General features: G+C 47.9%; 1 protein-coding gene across 1 annotated transcript in view; it reads left to right on the forward strand.

The window, feature by feature from the left end:
* LOC311324078 (testican-2) overlaps window positions 1-15,870 on the forward strand; it is a gene marked incomplete at both ends in the record, with an annotated part of 38,975 nt that extends 23,105 nt beyond the window's left edge. Inside the window, 8 exons of the mRNA XM_084456458.1 lie at window positions 1,258-1,372; window positions 2,427-2,532; window positions 6,517-6,631; window positions 10,850-10,969; window positions 11,271-11,489; window positions 13,465-13,527; window positions 14,698-14,835; window positions 15,725-15,870. Of these exons, the coding sequence (XP_084312584.1) occupies window positions 1,258-1,372; window positions 2,427-2,532; window positions 6,517-6,631; window positions 10,850-10,969; window positions 11,271-11,489; window positions 13,465-13,527; window positions 14,698-14,835; window positions 15,725-15,870 (1,022 nt within the window). The remainder of the gene's footprint in view (window positions 1-1,257; window positions 1,373-2,426; window positions 2,533-6,516; window positions 6,632-10,849; window positions 10,970-11,270; window positions 11,490-13,464; window positions 13,528-14,697; window positions 14,836-15,724) is intronic.
* Between the last annotated feature and the right edge of the window lie 458 nt (window positions 15,871-16,328).

Here is a 16,328-nt window from a genome sequence, read left to right on the forward strand (position 1 = left end):
TTCTGTCCAGTTCTTAGGGTTCACTCTGAGTACAGATCTTGGTGCTGTGATTAAAAAACCATTACTGTCCCGGAGGAGGACAGGCTATGCAAATCTTCTGATTACAGCCCAATAGTGAATAAGCACCAAAGAGTTGTGCGTGCGTATGCTCTGTGTTGTCCCAACAGCTTTGTTGACAAGATTGTCACAGGATTTAAAACCATTGTGATGTCTTCTTCCCCTAGTCAGCCATTGAATACTGAAGACACAGTGGTGCTGAGGAGAGAGGAGGGGCGGAGCTCTAATACAGGTTCATCTGTTCTATTTGCCTTCTATTTATCTTTCATTCTCTATCCCTCTCCCCTTAAGCAGGCTTTGGTCATATTAAGCAGGCTTAGGTTATATTGGTGCATATTGAAGACTAATTTCAGGTTTTAATCCGGAGACGACAGGATGGAGACTGTAAACATGGGCGAGCGTCCCTGGGCAGGTCAACACGACTCAGGATCCGACAGCTTCAATTCCCCTCACCGAGCACCAGACAGCTCGTCAGTTACTCCACAAATACGCTAGGACTGATGCCACCCCCCTCCCTGTCTGCCTCTCTCGCTGGGGTAATCAGAGGGACAGACTGATGTTCCAGTCCCCATTCACTACTGCTAGCAGGGGACATGGACAGACATCTGCCTCCATCCAGTCCTCAATCAGCTTGACACTGAAGCACTGCTGTGATGGAGAGAACGAGAGAGAGAGTGGTGGAGGAGGAGGAGGAGGAGGAGAGAGAGGAGTGAGTGTGACCATCTCCTGTCAGGGTAGCTGGCAATCAGAGCCACCCACGAGAGAATTCAGGCCGTGCTGATGATGAGAGGCGGCGCTGCTAACAGCTGCGTTGTTTTCCTCCCTGCTATCTGTATTGCCAGTTTCTCTCAAACTAGACTCAGTATGAACGATCAATTGCTTATTTATTTGTGAAAGGAAAAGTATGAACACCATTCAAAGTGTGACTGGATTTCTTCATGCGAGGATCGGTAGAGGAGTTTCATATCGGTGTGAAATCTGCTGCTGCGTTGTTTACAAGTCACGGTAGTCTGTCACATCACACAATCTGCATCGCCCTGTCAGGAGACAAGAGACAACCGCTGCGAACTGTGTGCTCCTCTACTAGCGCCGAATAGGCCTAAAAAAAGGGGGGGGGGGAGAACAGTATCAAAGCGTGTCGTGTGACTGACAGCGTGATCTAAATCTCAGTGTCGCGCTTCTTTCTGTCTGCCTCTGCAGCCGTGGACACCACCAAGGACCCCTGCCAGAAAGTCAAGTGCAGCCGCCACAAGGTGTGCGTCGCCCAGGGGTACCAGAGGGCCATGTGTGTCAATCGCAAGAAACTGGAGCAGAGGTGGGTGGAAACGTGTCAGGGCATCCGGCCAAAAGCTATTTCAGGTAGTAGTTCCATCCCTGTCGAAAGGGGACATCTCCCCGAGGGTGGTGGAAAACATCCATCTAGCCCCCGCGTCGCTGGGCTGTGGAGCGAGGCTGCCCCGCGGTGAGCTGTTGACAGCGAGCGGCTGTCAGCTGGTCGTGTGCGGCTCGTTGGGAGAACTATTGATTAGGCCTGTCGCCGTGCCAGAGGGCGTGAAAGTGTGTGTGTGTGTGTGTTGGGGGGGGGGGGGGGGGTGTAATTCCAGCTAGCAAACTCATCGCTGCGGTGCCATGATTCATTAAGAAAAGGTGGGAAGGGGGGGAAGTAAAATATTCCCAGCAAAGTTGATCATGTTGTGCTTGAGCACTCCTATAGCCCAGGCTGCATGGTGAGCAGTCAGCACAGAGCAGCTCTAGTCCTGGATAATCATTCCCCTCTGTCATTGTACCCTCCCTTGGGATTTCCTACTCTACTTAATACTTAATTCACATTTCATTCAAATTTGTTCCCAGTCGAAGGGCAGGATTTCAATACAAAGGACCCCAAATAAGCATTCATATTCATGCGCTGATCTCTGTCTGAAAGCCCTCATCTTTGCTATAGCCATTCATCTGCCTTCAAATAGAAAAAAGGTGAAAGATGTAATGGAGTGAAACATTATCACTGGAGGCATCTATCGGCAACGACAGGCACTTTACTATATCTCTCAGTAAAGAGCTTCATCTCTGGGAGCGTTGGTGCGGAATAATGGGGGTAAGATCACGAACGTGCCAGGCCAAATAAACTCAGCACCATTAGGTAACAGCTAACACCAGAATCCATGCTTTTACCTGAGCAATCACGCCTGGTCGGTCACTGAATACCAACCCAGTCGTCGGTGGATCGAAACACCAGGTGGTAGAAGTGATTGACAGCTTGTTTGTGACACAGTGTGCTACTGTAACTGGAATAGTCTGGAAGTTCCATGTTCATTTTCGTCATCGGCTAAGAAGGTATTGACTGAAAGACGGGTCTTTTTTTTTCTCCGCAGGGTCAGACACTCGGAACTAACGCCCCACGAGATCAGCTGTCAGCCGTGCCCAGTGGCGGCCTCCTCTCCTGTCTGTGGCTCTGACGGACACAACTATGCCTCCGAGGTGAAAACTGCCCAAACGCACAAACACCAATAAGCTGTAACCAGTTCAGAATCAATCTGTCACTTGCGCGAGGGTTCATTCCTGAATTTGATCACCATCATATTGCAGCATAGAATAGGAAATCCCGCCGTGGTCTTTTGAGAGGATTGTGATTGTGCGATCATGTGCCGGATCATGCTGATGTGTCTGGGAGGTGCCTGCTTCATCCGTGCTGGCAGGAGGACTGGTGCACTGGAAGAATGCAGCCTAATGATTAATGGTCGTTGCGATGTTGGACAGCGATTGATTTATGTCGAGTTTTTAATTCTGACCTTGTGCGAAAAGACAGGAGGGGGGAAGTGACTGCTCACTCAAGCCTCTCTCCAAGCATCGCGTCTCATCTGAATCAGCACTCTCTTTTTCTGCGGTCACCCCCATAAATAGTTTACCACATGCATCCACGCCTGCTCTCTCTCTCTTTCTCCCTCTCTGTTTCTCTCTCTCTCTGTGTCTCTCTCTTTCTCTCTCTCTCTCTCTCTCTCTCTCTCTCTCTCTATCCTTGGGGACTTTAATAACTGTCCCGTTAAACGGCGCCTGCGCACGTACTACCAATATATATGTGGACTGCCCCACTAGAAAAAACAAGACACTAGATATGTGCTATGGAACTGTAAAAGGTGCCTACTTGTCATCCCCTCTCCCACCACTAGGGGCATCTGACCATATGGTTGTCTATCTTCGCCCTATCTATCAGAGGCTACTGAAGGAGGAGAAGCCTCAGACAAAGACTGTCCCAATCTGGAATGATGATAGCATGTTGGCCCTGCAGGGCTGTTTTGACTGCACTTTATGGGAGGTTTTTAAGCACCCTAATATAAATGTCTGGGTTGTCGCAGTGTCAGACTATATCATTTTTTGTATACACTCAGTGATACCCACTAAGACCTGCAAGGTGTATCCTAATGACAAGCCCTGGGTGTCTTAGCAATTTGAAGAGGCTTATATCTCAGAAAAAGAAAGCCTATAGAGACCAGGATGAAACAGCCAGGAGGGATTTACAGAGGCAAATAAAGAGACAAATACAGCCGGATAAGCATAGCTATAAGCAAAGAATAGAGACCACTCTCGCAGCTGGCAATCCTAGAGAGGCTTGGCAGGGAATTAAAATGATGACCGACGTACCACACAAGGGCAGGAGTAAACCTACCTTTGCCCTACATGGTAGTGAAGGACTGGAGATGGCTAACCTGCTCAACACCTTCTTCTGTCGCTTTGAGAGTGGCAGCAGTCCTGAGCCTAAAGTGAGGCCTACCTCCCCCCCTACCTCACAGTGAGGCCTACCTCCCCCCCTACCTCACAGTGAGGCCTACCTCCCCCCCTACCTCACAGTGAGGCCTACCTCCCCCCCTACCTCACAGTGAGGCCTACCTCCCCCCCTACCTCACAGTGAGGCCTACCTCCCCCCTACCTCACATAGATTCTCTATCAAGGAAACAGAACTGCTCCACCTACTTAGAGGCTGTGACCCTCGTAAAAACCCAGGCCCTGACGGCATCTGTGGAACTGCCCTGAAGCACTGTGCTGAACAGTTGGCACCAGTGTTTACTGCCCTTTTTAATGTTTCCCTTGATCTCCATAAAGTCCCTGACCTATGGAAAGAGTCTACCATTGTGCCTGTGCCGAAGATCCCAAGACCCACAGGGCCCAATGACCTCCGACCAATTAGCTCTGCCTCTGACACAGTTAGTCATGAAGTGTTTTGAGCGCCTGGTCAAGAAGCACATTGTGGCCCAAACACAGCACCTGATGGACCCCTTGCAATTCGCCTACCAGGCGTGTAGGAGGGTGGATGACTCTATCCTGACTCTACTGCATCTCCTGTACACTTATCTTGAGAAGCCAAAGACTCACGCTAAGATCTTGTTTGTGGACTTTTCATCAGCTTTCAATACCATTCAACCACCATTCAATACCATTCAATCTAGCATTCTAGCTGATATACTGGCGACAGAATTCTCACTGGAAGCTGGTTTGATTTCATGGATTGTTGATTTTCTTACCGGTAGAACCCAGCTGGTCAGAGTAGGCGCGTCTCTGTCTGATAAAATGACCACACGCGTAGATTCCCCTCAAGGTTGTGTGTTATCATCTTTCCTGTTTATCTTATACACCAATGCTTGCACTAGCACTTTCTCTAATAGGCACTTAATTAAGTGCGCAGATGACACAGCCCTGGTGAGCCTCCTGTCTGATGAGGAGGAGGAGCATGGGCTAGTCCTCCACTACTTCCTCAGATGGTGCGAGATGTCAAACCTGCTCCTGAACACATCTAAAGCTAAAGAGATGTCCATTGATTTCAGAAAGCAGAAATTCCCTCAGCCCACTTTCATTAATGGGGAACAGATCCAATCTGTGACAATCTACAAGTACCTGGGTATTGCGCTAGATGCTAAACTGAAATGGGACCTGTTGTCCGACCTTCTGAGTAAGAAGATACAACAAAGAATGTACTTCTTAAAGAAACTGCTGTCCTTTAACGTTCACAACAAGATGCTCAAAATGTTTTACAGTGCTTTTATTGAAAGTGTCCTGACCTTCTGAATCAGTTGCTGGTTTGTTAATGCCACCGAAGCACAGAAAAGCTCTGTCAGGAAGACTGTCACAACAGCCAGTAAGCTGTTAGGGATCACGCTTCCAAGTATGGAACGCATTTACAAAGACAGAATTGTAACAAAGGCAAACAACATTGTGAGCAATGAGAGACACCCTCTTTTATTTTTTATTAAACCTTTATTTTACCAGGTAAGACATTAAGAACAGCTTTTTGTTTCAAGTTTAAAAAACCTCGTCTTTTGAGTTGCTGCCGTCTGGGAGCCGATACCGTGCTCCTTTTTCTAGAACCAATAGAAGCAAGTTATCTTTTGTCCCACAGGCCATCAGACTCCTTAATAAGTAATGGAATATGTTCTCTTCCTCTGGGGCTAGAGCTAGGGTTAGGGCTAGGCTACAATGTCCTGCTGGTCTGAACACTCTTATATATGGTGCCTCCTAAATGTTGATGATGTTTTCTTGTTCCTTGTCTTTTTAGTTAGCCTTTATTGTACTATCTGTGTGAATGCATGTATGCATGATGACTTGCGTGATGTGTTCTCGCAGCACACCAGTTTCTCTAAGGGGACAATAAAACCTCTAACTAACTAACTAACTAACTAACTTCTATTGGTGGTATTTACATGGGCGCTGCTGACATGTGTATGTGTGTGTGTGTGTGTGTGTGTGTGTGTGTGTGTGTGTGTGTGTGTGTGTGTGTGGCTGAGGCTGAGAGAGAGAACATTTTTTTCCACTGATTCGCTCTATGCCCTGGTCTATGTTGTTGTGTAGATTTTTTTTTTACTCAACTGCAGTGTAATCATTCTCCCATTTATTCCTCCCTCCCTCCCTTCCCCCTCTACCTCTCTCTCTCTCCCTCCCCTCTACCTCTCTCTCTCTCCCTCCCCTCTACCTCTCTCTCTCTCCCTCCCTTCCCCCTCTACCTCTCTCTCTCCCTCCCTTCCCCCTCTACCTCTCTCTCTCTCCCTCCCTTCCCCCTCTACCTCTCTCTCTCTCTCTCCCTCCCTTCCCCCTCTACCTCTCTCTCTCTCCCTCCCTTCCCCTCTACCTCTCTCTCTCTCTCTCCCTCCCCCCTCTACCTCTCTCTCTCCCTCCCTTCCCCCTCTACCTCTCTCCCTCCCCCCTCTACCTCTCTCTCTCTCCCTCCCTTCCCCCTCTACCTCTCTCTCTCCCTTCCCCCTCTGCCTCTCTCTCTCCCCCCCTCTCTCTCTCTCTCTCTCCCCCCCTTCCCCCTCTACCTCTCTCTCTCCCCCCCCCTCCCTCTCTCTCTCCCTCCCTTCCCCCTCTACCCCTCTCTCTCTCTCCCCCCCCTCTCTCTCTATCTCTCCCTCCCCCCCCCCTCTCTCTCTTCCTCCCTTCCTTCTCTCTCTCTCTCTGTCTGTCTCTCTGTGACAGTGTAAGCTGGACCAGCAGGCCTGTCTGACAGGTAAGGAGCTGAGTGTGAGGTGCGCCGGCCTCTGCCCCTGTGCCACCGCCACCGTTCCCGTCACGGTGACCAAGGATATACACGGCAAGTCCCTCCTCCTCTCCGCCTCACCTGACGGGTGGGGCGGCCTGCTGGCGCTCACCGGTCAGCACGGACGCCATTCTCTGTGTCTCAAGGTCTTGGGCAAAACCATTTGTGACCGCCACTGGGGCCTCATTTATCAAAGACCATGTAAAACCAACACTAAAAGTGGCCGTACACCCAAATGGCAAAAATGGCATACACCCAAAAAATGTAGACCGTTTTCGGATTAATCAAACCGTGCGTACGCACAGCTGTACGAAATCTCCCTTGATAAATCACACCTTACCTAAAGAAGTGTGCATGTGAATGCGCCTCCCGCCCTCTACACGCCCAAACTCTCTATATGGTCAATGCAAAGTAGCAGCTGAATGATTTGGGTGTTGATCGTGTGCACATTTTTGCAATTCACATAAACAGATTAATTTGTGGATGGTGCCATCCATGGACAGCGCCAGGATTTTTTCTCTCCAGGCGCTAAGGAGGGGCTTGACCAATACATGGGGGTACTAAGAAAAAAGTTGATTTTCATGACAAGGGTGTATGAATGATTTTTACATTAAACACGCCATTTTCATAGCTATAATAAGCTGTTGCTGCTTGTCAGCCAGCTTGGCCAGTTAGCTAAAGTTAGACGTAAGTTAGGCTACTTATGCTAGTGCTAGTAGGCTAAAAATCAGTCGCAAGCCATCAAACGTTCTGATTCAAAACTCATTTGTTGATTTAATCGCACCCAATGTCTAATTTCATAAAGTTTGCTAGTTTACCCTCATGACTGAGAGACATTTATCTCATCCAAATGCAATCGTCCTCAAACTCACAGCGGGAGAAAGGGTTACATTAATGCTCCACAAGTGAAGTGAAGTTGGTGGTGATTGGCCAATATTCAAACACTGTCAAAACGAGCTACCCTCGTCCCTCGCGTGTTGTGTTCAAAATAAGTTTCAAATGTACTTTTTTTTCTCCACCCGCCCGTACACCGACACGTCCCCCCCTCTCGGTTCCTACGCCTATGGATGCAAACAATTAAATCAAAGAATTTGCTCGAACGTGTGATAGGCCTATTTAATCTAGACCTAATAATACATACAGCAAAAACATCCGAGCGGGGTTTTCAGCTGACTGATTGCCAATATTCAATGATCCATTATGAACGACTGGCTAACGTACGAGCACACTCACATCAGCTCGACTCGTCTGGCGAGGTGAGCTGTTAGGCTCGTAGGCATACAGTAGTAACAAGACCAGACCCCTATGTGGGAGGTAGACGCGCATGTAAATCGCAGGGTACCTGTAGCACGAGCACGCAACCATGGGACCTGATTATGAAGAGAGAATGGCTGATTATGAACTTTTACTTTTTTATTTTATTTTTTAAATAAAATATATACCAAAATGTTTGAGGGGTCTTAACCGGGGCTAAGCAGATTTGTGACGGGGCTCTAGCCCCGCCTAGCCCCGGTGCAGCGCCGTCCCTGGTGCCATCATCATGATGTGAGTGCTGTCAATGGCACCGAAAAACCGGACATTGCTGCAAATGGCCTTTTGGTGTCGGCCTGCTCCTACACAGTGTAAGGGAACCTAATGTACCGATCATTCATCCTAATGAGGCCATCCCAGACTGCAGGCATTATTACGCTCAGTGACGGCTGTGATATCTCAGACCTATAGGGAAAAGATTTAGCAGGATTAGATCATTCCTAGCAGGGGCTTCAGCCACAAGGGTGAACAAGTTAATGTTAAGGTCTGCCGACCAATTGCTGCTGGAGGTGTCAAAAACAGATTAAAGTCTAGAGGTGACAGGGCTTTTGCGGCCGCCGCCCTGAGGCTCTGGAATAGCCTGCCCCTTTATATCAGATCCTCTCAGAATCGTGATATATTTAAATCCTCCCTTAAAACCCACTTCTCCCTGGTGTTTCACTCAGTCACAAGCTGAGTCATGTTTCATGCTTGTACTGTCTTGTTTTTACTTATGGCCCACCTCTGCACAGCACTTTGGTTGACTGCTGTCATTTTAAATGTGCTTTATAAATAAAGTTTGCCTTGCCTTGCCTCATCATACACACCTGTCAGCTAGTTCCCGCTGGTATGTCCCGGTTGCCAGGAAACCCAGAGTGGTTAGTACCTGTGCCAAAACATGTAGGCTAGGTCACTTCAGTATGTCCAAATGTGAACAACACATTCATCATTACTATTAATTTTTGGAGTACTTCCTTGGCCTCATTATTCAATTGTATATGTGGTCCGTAGGCTCACCTGTGTTGGCACTGACATGGCGTGGGTGTGCCGGGTGGTCCTTTCTAATGCTGGACCCAGTTCAGCACATCGCTCAAAGAGCCCGGCTCTAGGGAGTCTAAATGGTGTGATTAGCCGGTCAGCCATCGTGGGCCTGCAGATCTGGTTGGTCCCAGAACACTGATCCTCCCTCCACCGTCTCCGGGGTCAGCAACGGCGTTGCACACAGTGGCGAGGTCGTCCAGCAGCCCGAGGATTGCTGGATCCATCTTGTTCCATTACGCACAGGTGGACTCGCCACAATATTTATAAGCTTGCAGCAAACAGATGTACTTGATCACATCTTGATGACAATCTAATCATTAATTATTGGCATCTGATTTGATGGTGTGCTGGATTTGGTGTGTGAGAACCTATCATTGCGCAGACAAGTTTGGAACAGCTTCGGCCACGTTTGGAAAGCAAATCAATTTGGGACAATAAATAGGCCTGTTAGAGGAAATAATCTTGCACTGAGATACATTTTTGTGGTGAATTGTGCCATTATAGACATGATAGTGCATTCAGAAACTCCCCGCGCTCTTCCTCTCTCCCTCGCACATTGCAATTCACTGACTCACCACCTGCGTCGCCAATTCCCCGTCTTCAGAAAGGGTGTACACCATGCTCAGAATGGGTGTAAATGTCCACACATTTTCCCGTCGAGTTTTGGTTTGATAGATTACATAGTTGACGGAGAAAAGTGTGTATGCACAAAATGGGGGAAAGAAGGTATAGAAAAAGGTGTATACTGTACATAATGATAAATGAGGCCCCTGGATGTTTGGTCCAATTGTCTGCAATCCTTAAAATGTGCTAGAGGGCAAAATACATTGTTTTTTTCTCTTCCTGTTTTCATTTTTTTCATATTATGAAAATTGAAGTTGTGAAGAACCACTCAATATAACAAACAACAGTTTTAGGATCACTAACAAGTCATGTTTTGTTGTCAAAAACCATGTCCTGTGAGAAGTGTGAACAGCTCTGAATCTTTGAGGCTGCTTAATGATTTCAGAATATTTGCAGATTTCAATGCATGGCACATCATTTGAAAACTTCCAATTTACACTTTCATAATCTGTAAAAAATAAAAAAAATAAAAAAGTGAAAAATGACCTTGGCAGATATCAGGACCAAACCTCCAGCGGCGGTCACATTTGTCAACCTGCAGTGGTGGAAACGGAGGATATGTGTGGCATACAGTGGGCACAGCACAAGGGAGGACTCCTATCTCCTCACATGGATCCCTTCTAGGGTCTTCCATTCCTTGGAATCAATACAGGTCTATTTCGGCGATTGGGGATTGCTTTGGTGGTTTCGTTTTGATTGGAAAGTCCGCCTCCATCACACACTAATTAATTATTTAGAACGTAGCCCAACATATATCTTCCCCTATCCAAACAGAATTTATTGTCCAGGAGTCTTGGTCATGTGAAAATGCCAAAGGATTAAACGGAAATGTTACTCCTGTTTTCTGACAAAGACTGAAAACAGCAAGTTGCTGATGTGCAGTTTAGTCAATAGTGGAAGCGTATGTTTGCTTTGATTACCAGACTATTATGAGTCATATTACAAACACTATGTATTCCGAACATACCGTGTACTACTCAATAGAATTCAGTGAGACAGGGTTATCTGAGTGGGCTTCAAAAGCAACCTATCATTCATGCTGTGCTGTGCAGTACGTGCCATGTATCTGTGTATGTGGGCGGAGTCTATAAAAAGGCCCTGAGCCCCTGGTGTGGCTGGGGAAGGTGAGTCAGAGCGAGTGCTGTGTGTGTGTGTTTGTGTGTGTGTATTTGTATGTGTGTGTGTGCGTGTGTGTGAGTGCATGTGTGTGTTTGTGTGTGTGTGTGTGTGTGTGCGCGCCTGTGTGTGTGTGTGTGTGTGTGTGTGTGTGTGCGTGCCAGCCCAGTGATGCTGGGCTTCCCTCTCCTCCTCCCTCAGAGAGCTGCACCGGCCAGGACCTGGCTGACCTGGGAGACCGCCTCCGAGATTGGTTCCAGCTCCTCCATGGCAACGCCAAGCAGAACAATTCGGGCAAGCCTGGCACTGGCACGGCGTCAGGTGAGAACGAAGGCTAGACCCCCCCCGCCCCCCCCCCCCTCCCAAGCGCTCTGCCTCAGGCTCCAACACCCTGACTGTATAATCTCACACACACACAGCACTTCCCCGATTAGCAATCAGCTTTGTATATGAGCTAGCTTTAACGTTTTCAAAAAAACAAAAACTCCACACATTATGCATTGATGACATCATTGATGCATCATTTGACAGATGACATCATTTGATTCGAGTTTTTGTCTTTATCACGCCAAATTCACCCACGATTTAAAAAACAAAACACTAATCCCATGTCCTGTTCCAGTGCTGGACAAGAGTCTGGTGGCCAGCTGCAAGGACTCCATAGGCTGGATGTTCACCAAGCTGGACACCAACGGGGACCTGTACCTGGAGCGCGCCGAGCTGGCCGCCATCAACCTGGACAAGTACGAGGTCTGCATCCGGCCCTTCTTCAACTCCTGTGACTCCTACCAGGACGGGAAGGTGTCCACCGCTGAGTGGTGCCTCTGCTTCTGGAGAGAGAGTGAGTGTGACGCTCCGGGGGTCCCCTTAGTTCCCTAGAGAAGAAAGGTCACGTGCGCTCCGGTGCTCCCCTTAGTTCCCTAGAGAGGAAAGGTCACGTGCGCTCCGGTGCTCCCCTTAGTTCCCTAGAGAGGAAAGGTCACGTGCGCTCCGGTGCTCCCCTTAGTTCCCTAGAGAAGAAAGGTAACGTGGTCCCCTTAGTTCCCTAGAGAAGAAAGGTACCATGCGCTCCAGGGGTCCCCTTAGTTCCCTAGAGAAGAAAGGTACCGTGCGCTCCGGGGGTCCCCTTAGTTTCCTAGAGAAGAAAGGTAAGGTGCGCTCCGGGGGTCCCCTTAGTTTCCTAGAGAAGAAAGGTAAGGTGCTTGGAAATAGAGGGTTTTCACGGCCAGCCATGTTGGAGGTTTAAGCTTAGGTTTAGGCCAACTAGCTAACTACATAGATCAGTAGACAGAGATAGACCTATCTAACTAGCTCTTATTTTTAATGTAGCTAGCTCTTATTTGTATCTACTATTTTATAACTGTTTAATTAATTAAATTAAAAATTTAATTAAATAATAATTTTTTCTCTAAATGTGCTACATAAGTTTGTATGAACAGTGCTATATAAATAAAGTTGACTTGACTTGACTAGCTAGCTAACTATCTACATTCAGTAGCCTAAGGCCTAATTTATACTCGACGACAAGTGTCGTATGACAAATGTCTGTCGACAGAAAAAAATGTTGACCGATTTAAGCATTTATACTTCAGCGAAGTGTCTGATTACCTCCATGGTAACTTGCAGACGTGTGGCTGATTGATCCATGGCAACGAATGTACCTTCTATCTAGCTATCCAATCACAGCTGTGCGACAAAAGTGACGGCAGCTACGACATTAGAAAGTTTGGTAGGTGCAAGACACCCCTGTCCGACACCAAAAGTGTCGACAGTAACGTCATTTCTGTCTGTCGACACTTTCAAAAGTGTTGTACGATGAAGTATAAATTGGCCTTAAAACCTCCAACATGACCGACTGATGAAGGTCAGTGAAAACTATATTATAACTGTTGTCTTCTGGTTAACAGATCAGTGCAAACCACATGTAGGCTAATCTTTAGGCTGTAATGAAGATGGGTTTAGGCCTATTTAACGTCTGTGGACAGATTTCACTTAGCCCATGGGGAGCAAACATCATCGATCTAGTTCCTCTCTGCTATATTAGTTTCTAATGACTTATTCTAAATATGGGCCTAGGTGATTGATTGGTTAGCAGCTCATTTGAGGCAAGTCTAGATTACATCGGCTCCCTCATCAATTATTCAGTAATAAGCAATAATATTTCTGCTCTATTTGACATATCTCACTACTGCAAAGCGATTCTGAGTATTATGATGAAGCATATGATCGATGTAAGAAATCCAAGATCTAGTGGTAGCTGCTTTGGGGCACACCCACTGGAGTTGAAGTTTTCAGCTGTTTTGGACTCTGTGGGTCTGGCTTTGACTCACACTGTGGATCAGTCACTCAGAACGTCCTCAGGACCAGTCCACCTCTCTGAGTGCACTCCTCAGCTGGGCAGCCCGGCAGAAACACTGTACCACTGTGGAGGCCGGGACCGGGATACTACCTGGTGGTCAGCCAGGGAGAAACACTCTGTATGACCGGGGCCAGGATACCACCTGGGGGACCACTGGACAGTCTGATCTTTGGGCTGTAGTGAAGATGGGTTTAGGTCTATTTAGTGTCTTTAATGGAAGCAGCTCACAGTCAGACACCGGCAGCAATACAGCGTCCCGTTGCGCTTTCACTGAGCACTCGACAATCAATAACAGAACGCAATCCAAAATCTAAAACAAATTGATTTAATTGTATGTGTAATTATGGAAAGCATTGACTGAAATGAAGGGTTTTTTTTGGGGGGGGGGGGCAATGTTGGGGAGGTGGGGGGGCTGTCAGAAGTATTGTGTGTCATCACTTTTCTCCTGTCTCCTTAGAGCCCCCGTGCCTGGCAGAGCTGGAGAGGATCCAAGTACAAGAGGTGGAGAAAAAAAAGCCTGGTAAATAAAATCTTGAGTTGCAAGAATGGGGAATATGGGGAATGTTCAGTATAGTAGTGGGTGTGGTGAATGTATTGTAATATTGCAGTGAACGCGCCATGGCAAGTGTTTGCTGCGTAGCTATTTTGAACATTGAGAGTGTGCGCGCTGAGTGATTATGTGTTTGTGTGCGACTGAACGTGTGTGTGGGCGCGGGTTCGTGTTTGCGTGCAAATGTGTTTTGGCGTAGAGGTGCTCGCAGACACATCCCTTCGGATCTGTTCTGGGAGGTGTCCTTGCGTGGGCTGGCTCTCGGCGGCGTGCGTCTGGCCGTGCTTACATAACAAGGTGCCTGAGACAGCAGGGGAGCTGGAGGAGCCTCATTAAAAACATCACAAGAGCGCGGGCGGGATTAGCCTCAAATCTAGGAGGGGGGGGGGGATTAGAGGGCGGCGCCTAAGGGGAAAAAAGAGCAAAATACTACTTGAAATGCTTCAATCGGACGAGAGAAATCACGCGCAGAAAAGTGAATGAAAGCATTTCAAGTAGCATTTCGGACCCAGAGGGCCGATCAAACGACGTCACTCTGGCGCTCAGAAGCCAGGAAGTGACTCCCCGCTGGGTCCAGGTCACTCTTGTTTCTTTCCTTGTCTTCTCTCGCTCTTTTGCCGTGCTCATAACATCCCCTCAACCACAGTGGGATGTTGAGTGGCGTCCGGGTTTGAGGGGGGGGGGGGGGGGGGGGTCCGGGGCGGATGGCGTGACGGCGGAGCTCTGTCACTGGATTTACATGACACTCCAGATTCACTGAAGAACATAAACCAGAGAATGCGTGTGTAAATCTCCGGCCCTTTGCCAGGCTCTATAAAGCTTTCTGGATCATTCTCTGTTTAGAATTCTCCAGCAGATCTGACGGAGAGTTCTATCACAGGTCTACAATGCTCGCCGGCCTTCTCATTTATGCTGCGCTTATCTACAGCATCGGCAGCTATGTGCACCGAGGCTATAAATATTTAACAACCTGCGTGTGTGTGTGTGTGTGTGTGTGTGTGTGTGTGTGTGTGTGTGTGTGTGTGTGTGTGTGTGTGTGTGGCTGTGTGTGTATGTGCGTGTGTGGCTTTGTGTTTGTGTGCGTGTGGCTGTGCGTGTGTGCATGCGCGTGCATGCATGTGTGTGTGTGTGTGTGTTCAGGGATGTACATCCCCAGCTGTGATGAGGACGGCTACTACAGGAAGCGGCAGTGCGAGCAGAGCAGAGGAGAGTGCTGGTGCGTCGACCCGCACGGTGGAGAGATGCTGGGCTCTCGCATCCATGGCAACCCTGACTGTGGTGAGTGCTGGGGCCGGGCGAGCAGACAGATCTGAATCAGAGTCACAATCCGGTTTATTGCCATTGTAGTTTTTCAACATATTAGGAATCTGTTTCGGGCACGGAGCATAACATGGAGACAGCATTGGACAGGGTGCAGGGACGAGACAGGACAGTGCAAAGACAGGACAGTGCAAGGAGTAAGTACAATATACAAGTGTAAAATAAGATAAGATACACCAGGCTAGGTCCAGCCTGGCTTATGTGTGTGGCTGGCTTGTTTCTGTTGAGGACTGGTAGGACGGAAGCTAGTCATGCCACTGAAATAGCTGTGAATTGAAATGACATTAAATAATGTCTGTAGGTCTTGTCGCCTGGACACATCAGTTCCAATGCTTCCAATGCTAATCCAGCACAATAAGAGCGGGATAGCCAGTTAACTCATGAGCTCACAACAACTAGCAGAGCTTCCGTAACATTAATGGTACCAATCAGTGGCTAAAGCAGTTACACTGATGATAACATAAAGTCATCTCCACCGGGTCTCGAACTCCGGTCTCCCAGGGGGGAGTCTAATGCTCTGACCACTTCTCTACTTGTGCAGTGGAGATAACCGGACAAACGCTATACTAGGTGCGCTGGCTTACAGCCATGCACAAAAACAGTATACAAACAGTAGGGTCAGTGTACCTGCATATACAGTGAGTGTGCAAAGTGAAATGTGTGTAAGTGTGTGTATATAGTGTGTGCGGCGTGATATGCAAGTGCGGTGCGTCCTACGGTATCGTAACTGAGGCACCAGAAATGTACGCAATACTCAATATTACATCCAAATTCCCCTTTAATACATAACCTACGAAGCTACTGTAAGGTTTGCCCAAAACGTGACCTACTTGACTTCCTGTTCTAGATGAGGTGGCGAGTTACTCCGGAGACTTTGGCAGCGGCGTTGGATGGGAGGACGAGGAGGAGAAAGAGCCGGAGGAGAACGGGGATGAGGCGGAGGAGGAGGAGGAGGAGGAGGGAGAGGCAGATGATGGAGGCTACATCTGGTAGAACTGAACCCCGACAGCGTGCCCGGTCAAGTCTGCTGGCGTTAACTGCAGGCAGGGCTCCCTCTGTGACAACAAAGGATTTTGGAGGGTTGGAATTCTGTATTGAATCTCAATTATTATGGGGTGTAGGGACGGGGGTACCATGCTGATATGACCAGTTTTTGTCTTAGATATGTGTATTGCTTCATTCTTTTTCTGTTTTGTGAGCAACAGAGCTTTATGTTTTGCTGTCTTGAAGACCAGGACTGCCACAGGCAGCGAGGCCATGTAGACCCACCAGAGATCCTCTCTGTACATCAGCTGTCATCTATGCACTGACAGTATAGATATTTTCCATTGTGAACAACTGCTTGAATATTAGAATGCTACCATTCTGCTGAGATGACACAGTAACAGTTTTGTAACAGTTCGTGGTACGATCAAGGAGTCAGAACAAACAGACTTGTATATATTAAATCT

Source organism: Borostomias antarcticus (genome assembly GCF_949987555.1).
Source record: "Borostomias antarcticus genome assembly, chromosome: 22".
Lineage (NCBI taxonomy): Eukaryota > Metazoa > Chordata > Actinopteri > Stomiiformes > Stomiidae > Borostomias > Borostomias antarcticus.